General features: G+C 41.3%; 2 protein-coding genes and 1 long non-coding RNA gene across 3 annotated transcripts in view; all 3 read right to left on the reverse strand.

Moving 5' to 3' along the window:
• The window catches only part of LOC109972188 (meprin A subunit beta-like), a 2,612-nt gene extending 1,674 nt beyond the window's left edge, over positions 1-938 (reverse strand). The window contains exon 1 of the mRNA XM_020620897.1: positions 747-938. Coding sequence (XP_020476553.1) covers positions 747-818 — 72 coding nt within the window. The 5' untranslated portion in view covers positions 819-938. The remainder of the gene's footprint in view (positions 1-746) is intronic.
• A 2-nt stretch (positions 939-940) lies between these two features.
• Positions 941-3,908, reverse strand: LOC109972162 (uncharacterized). The gene is made up of 3 exons (XR_002276649.1): positions 3,591-3,908; positions 1,300-1,428; positions 941-1,010 (listed from the first exon to the last, which is right to left on the reverse strand). It is a non-coding gene; the product is annotated as an uncharacterized LOC109972162 (long non-coding RNA).
• A 431-nt stretch (positions 3,909-4,339) lies between these two features.
• LOC109972189 (meprin A subunit beta-like) lies at positions 4,340-5,686 on the reverse strand. The gene is made up of 5 exons (XM_020620898.1): positions 5,622-5,686; positions 5,456-5,532; positions 5,324-5,367; positions 4,566-4,644; positions 4,340-4,461 (listed from the first exon to the last, which is right to left on the reverse strand). The coding sequence occupies exons 1-5, from the start codon at positions 5,684-5,686 to the stop codon at positions 4,340-4,342; spliced, it is 387 nt and encodes a 128-aa protein (XP_020476554.1).
• Positions 5,687-7,315: the final 1,629 nt, after the last annotated feature.

The raw sequence follows: 7,315 nt of genomic DNA on the forward strand, positions 1-7,315 counted from the left end.
GGTTTGAGGAGATCCGTGGTCCAGAGAAGCAATAGCGGCTGGGAAGACAAGACACGGGGCACAAGGCAGGAACATAGCTGGGAAGAAAAGCGTGAGCAAAAAAATTATATATAAGACAAATAATAGGTAGGCATAGAATAGGGCTAGAGTCTAGAAAGAACTGGCAGGGAAGTAGACAGTGAGCACGGTATAAATAGGAAGAAACTAATCAGGTGCAGCTGGTGGTGATTCAGGGGACGTGAAGCAGGTGTGTCAGATAAAGAAATCGGGGTAAGGGAGCTAAAATAGAGGGAGAGAAGTGAGAGAGGCAGGGGCAGCCGGGCAAACCTGACACAAATTTATTCACAACCATACATTTGTTACAATGCAACTGATTGTTGGATGTCATGTTGCTATTACAGGCCATGCTAAGTGTGCGTTAGCAATATCTGTTAATGTGTAGCAGTGGGCTCTTATTTTCAGACATGGCAGCTTGCTTATTAGTAGGGGTTACCGACATGCCATTTCCATTTCCCCCCTCATCTTCCTGCATGCTTTCAAGAAAACATAAATATAAACATTATAATACTTTAATTTAAATTTTATTCCCTTTTCGTTTGTATTATGGGTTAAAACCTTGTGTTGTACATAATTGTACTGTATCACAGATATTACAATGTGTCTCTGAAACACGCAGAACTGTGTTTTCTGTGAACTACATCTTACGAAACACGATAAAAATAACGTTGAGAAAAGGAGGCGTGTACCTGGAAAGAGTAGCCTGCTGGAGACAGAAAGTGAGGGCTGTATAATTTCCTTCCTGCTGGTGTGGTGGCCATCCGGCCGGTGATGTTGCAGATGTGCCAGATGTGCTAATAGCACTTTGTGGATGACAAATTGTCATCCAGAGAGAACCCCCCACCCCCCTTTGATGGACTCATTCCCCTCACACCCTCCAAAATCAAAAACCACACGGGCCTTCGTCACATTCAGATTGATGTTGTGTAGTTCCCAGGAGCCCATGACACCTCCTGTAACAGAAAGAATAGAGATTGATCACTTCCCTCCACTATATTATGGGTGAAACCATTATATAAACTGTGTGTGCTTTTAAAGTTTCACTGGATATAATTAATGTCATTATAGTATCACTTTAGTTTCAAACACTCTTGCTGAAAACTCAGAATCCAGGTGAAATCTGGTGCAGTCCAAGTGTTGCTTTAAGTCCTTCAGTGCTGTATTTCTGCTAATCAGGTTCTTGTCACAGCAGGTTTTTATTTTTCCAATAGACCACTGAACATGTACCATTTAATTTGTTACCTGAAATGTTCTTGAGGAGCGTCAGTTTATCACCAGGCTTGGCCCCGTCAGACCTTTGTACCCAGATACTGAGCACATCATCTACTGCACCAGTGTTATGGTGGAAGAACTGCAGACACTGACTGCCACCTAACAGCAGCAAACCAAAAGTGAATGAACTCGGTGCCAATGAACCGTTGAAGCTGAGACAGTACCTGTCTTTGCTGTGCTCCTATATAGTCCCAGTCGTGGAACAAGAACTCAGATTGTTAACTTTAGTAAAAGTTGCAATATCACAGTGTAAAAATATTCTGGTACAAGTCCAGCATTTAAAATAATATCAAAATATACTTAACATTCTAAAAGTAAAAGTACTTATTATGCACATTTCACATGACTGTATATCATAGTCACTTAATGCTGTAGCTGGTGAATCTAATGTTAACCACCTTTTTATGCTTATAGTTTGACGTAATGCAGGGTAGCTTGTGAATTTCCCACCAGAGTCCTATAAAGTCTTATGATTATACAGGCTTTTGTTTTATTCATCTAATTTTGAAAATAACTAAAATTACCAAATAAATGCAGTGCAAATCTCACCATTTCCCTCTAAACTGTAGTGAAGTTGTAGTATGAAATAGCGGGAAATGAAATTACTCAAGTACTGATACCTGACAACTGTACTTGAGTAAATGTACTTACCACTGTATAGTTCCTATGTCCTGTATGTATGATGGGTTTTGCCTTGTGTAGCCCCCTCATTATATGGCAAACACCTGATGGTTTGTGCAGTAAAGCTAACCTGTCTCATTCTTTGGGTGCTTTCACACCTTAATTCGTTTGCTTTGGTCCGAATCAGTTAACGAGTTTGTAAACATGTAGCAATGTCTCCTTGGTTCGGGTTCGTTTCACACACACAGAAAAATCCAAGCACACCAAAACACGTCACGTAAAACTACGCGAGAACGTTCTATCCGCTTATTGGTCAGATGTGTCTGCCGTGAGAACAGAAAAAGTAAATAAAGGAAGAAAGTCCACATTTCTGTGATGAGGATGGAGGTAAACATACGTGGGTTGGGCCTCGCCCTGGTTATTTTGCATTACGTTACTTGCATTTACCACTTAAACCAAGTTGTACAGTTTTGAAAATGAAGCGCAGCATTGTGCAGCAGACCTCTCGATTTCCTTTTCCCTGAGCCGTTTGCTAAATTGTGCATAAACGAAGCTGTTTTTGTGTGTAGTGGATAGTTGTGCCCGTATGTAGTCATCCGACCAGATGTCTACGAGGCATTTTACCTCTTCATGACTCCCAAGTTTGCCCACGATTCATCCTGGCGCATGTTTTTGGTGACAGGAAATAAAATCTACCCATAATCCAATGCCCTCAAATCATGTGATTCACGGCCATTGGTCTCGTTTTGGTTCGATACACGTTCTCACCAGGAGGACCGCACCAGAGTTCGCTAGATGATGCGGATCGAGACCACCTCATTTTGGGGGTCTCGGTGCGATTGTTTTGGTGCGCACTCAAGTGCGATTACCGTGTTCACACCAGACAAAATGAACCGCACCAAGAGGGAAAACGAACTCTAGTTCGATTCAATCAAACTAAACGCTGTAGGTGTGAAAGCACCCAGTTGTAGAGATGGTTGAGTTTGGTTAGGTCACTCAACACTGAACTCCATCCTTTGGCCAATCACATCCATGAAGTCGGAGACCTTGGTGACAATGGTGGGCTTGGAGCCACTGTTGAAGTACGTCTTACTGTCATAGGGAACAACCAGAGCACTGACACTGTGTCATTGTATTTCTTGAAGTTGTGCTCTTTACCTGAGGACAGCATAAAGAGAATACCCGGAATTCGGCCTTTAAGATAAATTAACATAGGCCTACCTATCTCACCCTAAATATGATGTCAGTGACAGCTGACTTTATGTTGGTGCAGCCACTGCTGGAATATCAGTGGGATTTGTGCAAACAAATACGTTAAAGCAAATTAAATGATCTTCCACGGTCCTCCCTGAGGGTACGCTCACACACAGGGAAGTGAGTGAGCAGCAAAGAATAGACCCAGAGGGTTGACGGTGATGCAAACGAATGTAATGTGTACCATGCCATACCAGACCAGACACACACACACACACACACACACACACACACACACACACACCATGACAAAAAAAACAGAACAAATTCACTATGGGTATTAGGAAAAACCGGGCATTGATCAGTATAGGGATGAGTCTAGTCTGTGGTAGAGAAGGTGTGGTAGAGAAGGTGGGCCGAGCTGCGGAACTGAATGGGTCACTTACTGGCTGGTCGGCTGAGGTGAACAACGGCTGAGAAGACAGAGTAGAAGACAATGGTGAGATGAGCAGTTTGTAGGACTGTGCATCAACCTGACTAGCGGGACTGGCATATGGCATATGGTCCGGAGAAGGTAATCCGTTGGAGAGGTGGTCAGGAGGAGAGGGACTGGAGAGGTGTGGCGTGGATGCTGGGAAAGACAAGACAATAATCCAGAAAAATGGCTAAGACTAGAAACAACTCAAAACAGAAAACACTATAGAAAATAACAAGGGTTGTCAGCCTGGAAACAAGCGAACAAACTTGCAAGAGAGTGTGAAATGAAGTGGGCATAAATAAGGTGAAGGACTAAGTGAAAACAGCTGGTGTAATCAAGAAAACTAGTGGCAGGTTGTGTAAGGTGACGTGATCAGGGACTGAAGAACACAAAGAGGGAAGTGAGAGAGGCAGGTGCAGCCGAGCATGTGCTATTTGTTTTTATTTGGTGTCCTTATTTATCAAATGGAAAAAAATACCCTCTATTTGTAAACAGACAAATACAAAGAAGAGTTTGGTGATTTGCTAGTTCATGTTTTAAAAAATCCCTTTCACATTACATGTAACATTTGTTGCACACAGACTTATTATCATGGGCATATAATGTGACTTCATTTACAAAAACATGTACATGTAGCGAGCATGTATACGCACTGAGATAGTGTTGTAATGGGCAGTGTGTACTACAGGAGCATAACACAGCACAGTGAAGGGCAACTCACCCACTGCCTTTGAACACAGAGATGTAGTTCTTCTCCCCTTTCCATGGTGTGAAGTCAATGCAGGTCTTCAGTCTGTACTGGTCAAATGCCTTCAGGATCACTCCTCTTGCATTCATGTCTACATGTTACAAAACATAAGACAAAAGAACATGAAAACGCATCTTAATTTGGTGCATGGTCAGAGAAACACTGTGAATGAGTTTCCATAGCTCAGCGTCTTACCCAGATTGTCCTCTAGGTAATAGGGAACAGTTGTTGGCCAGTGGTATGTATGTCCTAGGATAGAGTTTCTCCTGAATGTCTCAGAGGAATGAAGAAAACAGCACATGCTGTTTAAAGTCGGAGATGATAATGGAGAAACAGAGCACAGCTGTGAACAGACTCACTGTCTGATACAGCTATAATCATGTTTTTTAAATGACAAGCCTTCTTTGATTGCTATGTCTTCATACCAGAAGGCTTCACTATGTGTACATTTGTAGTTCTATAAAACTGTCTCTGGAGCAGAATTACTCAGTGACATTTTCTTACAAAATGAGGCCTGAGACAAATGAAGTTTTATTATTGCCAACAGTTTAGTTATTTCAAATCATTTTACATAGGTGAGCTGATATTACTGTGAAGGTTCATCTGAGCCATATGATTATAGACTATTTTTGCATGCACATAAGGAAATAAGATACATATTACACAAATTATATCCACTCACCAGTCCCAGGCCAAAGAGCAGGATTAGCAACCTGAGTGACATGGTTCCAGATGCAGACACACACTGACTGAATAATTGATCTAGGTCATTTCTGATTTGTAATAGTAGGCTCATCAGTTACTAAGAAAGCAGGGAAGCACTTTCTAAAAATATATAGAACATATGTGCATGCAAACATTTAGCCACAAATATAACACAAATAGGTCTGAATACACAGATTAGTAAACAGTAATAGCAGCATAGTCTTTGGTGTCTACACACACTGACTTACTTCCACCTGATCAATATTGCCCTCCAGCAGGTCCAGCCCGGCCACTGCAAAGGGAAAGTGTGTTGGTTGGTGAAACCCCTTAACAGACTTACAGTAGGTACACAATACAAAACAAAAATAGAGTCTGCAGACCTTCATTGATGTTAAAGGTGTCCCAGTCATGGCCTTCATCAACATCAGTTTTTGTGGATAAAGAATCAGTCACATAACTATAAACACAGACACTGTATCAGAATTGGAGGTAGAAAATATATTGTTCACACTGTGCTGGTGCAGTGGGTTTTGAGTCATGCCCCACGCTGGAGAGCGCAGTACCACGCTGTGACCATGCAGAGGTCTCAGAAAGGTAAGTGTGGGTGGCATCTTGCTTTTGTACAGCATTAGCTGTGAACTTGTAATTGTAGGTTAACACTGCCACAGTGGTTTTAGAAAGTTAATACTACTGCATGTTTTCACCTTGTCACGTTGTTATCATGTACCTGCAGACTGTTATAGAGGACTAAGGAAAATGTGCAAATGTATCTAAAATGTAATCTAGTAAGAGGGAACTGGGAGACTGGGTTATTTGCAGTAGGTTACCCTTTAGACCTCAGCTGGGCTTCTATCACTGAGCCAAACGTAATACAGTAAAACAGTACACATCAAAATATAAACTAACGTTAAATAGTAAATAGCTCCAGGATCTGGTTTACATCCAAAAACTGAACCTATTTGTTGTCACCAGATAAAACTTTCCCTCCTACTCCTGTTTACTGTGAAGTCAGTTCTGGCTGCCAGAGGTCTCAAGTTTCTCACCACACTCCTAAAATCTGCAGATATTTGCACTGTGAACCATAACTGGCTTTCAGATTTTTGGGTAAGTGTCAGAAATTTTGGTTGCCTGTGCATGTTTGAGCCTAAGATTTCAGCCAGAACTCTTCCTGTTGTCTTGCTGCATGGACAGCTAAAAGCAGCCCAGTACAAACAAGGTCATGGGACATCTTAAAAAAGCACAAGTCCTGTGTTAAAACAATTGTGTGAGGCCTTTGAAGAACAGATTCTAAAGATTTGCTTCAAGTTGAGTAATTTAACCTCAACCTCAGTTTTTGTCCCTTTTTTGACTGTGACTAACAAAAAACTAAACAAATAACCACAATATGGTTGACTGACATGTTTCACCTGTTAGCTTGGCTGCAGCCTGTAAAATAAATATGAGAGCACAATAATCAATTAATAGAAAAATGATGAAATGATTTACTTGTGAAACTGAGTGAAGTGACAACAAAATATTAAAGCAAAGGTTTGTCTTGCATTTAAGATACATATTACACAAATTATATCCACTCACCAGTCCCAGGCCAAAGAGCAGGATTAGCAACCTGAGTGACATGGTTCTAGATGCAGACACACACTCAGTAGCAGCAGTGACGTGTGGTCAGGTGAGGCAGAGCCTCCCTTGTCAATCTTGAAAAGAAAAAAAAAGTTAACCATAAAATATAATAAATGTTAATATTTGTCAGCTGGTGTGTGTTGTAGGCCCTTTTGCCGTTCGAATCCGATGTTGAAGGATTTTTTTTCAATAAAGAATAGCAGAATTCAAATACATGGAGGAGATGCGCGATGAGGCAGCACTTTGCTGTGCCTCTCGGTGGATCGTATAATCCTCACAAACTGTATGCGATGCAAATAGTGTGTCGCTGCCCCTCTATATATCGCAAATAAAATGCTTTCAAACACTGATTATATGCTCTGCCTTGCCATAATCTGGATAATGTATAAAATGTAGTTCCGTTACGTGTTTAGGCTCACAGATTAACCATAAAACCAAGTAAAAAAGTTACTCGGTGAGGCAAACAGTATGCCTGCCTCAAGGCAGAGGGCGCTAGTGAGCCCACAGATTCTTGCGCTACCTACAATCTTCTTCGTGCTTGTTTATATCTCCTTTACAATCCGCCTTATCAAAATGGAAGATTACATTTCCAAGCTGAGAAAATTCGCAAATCTGGACTTTCA

This window comes from Monopterus albus, unplaced genomic scaffold (assembly GCF_001952655.1).
Source record: "Monopterus albus unplaced genomic scaffold, M_albus_1.0 scaffold250.1, whole genome shotgun sequence".
NCBI lineage: Eukaryota > Metazoa > Chordata > Actinopteri > Synbranchiformes > Synbranchidae > Monopterus > Monopterus albus.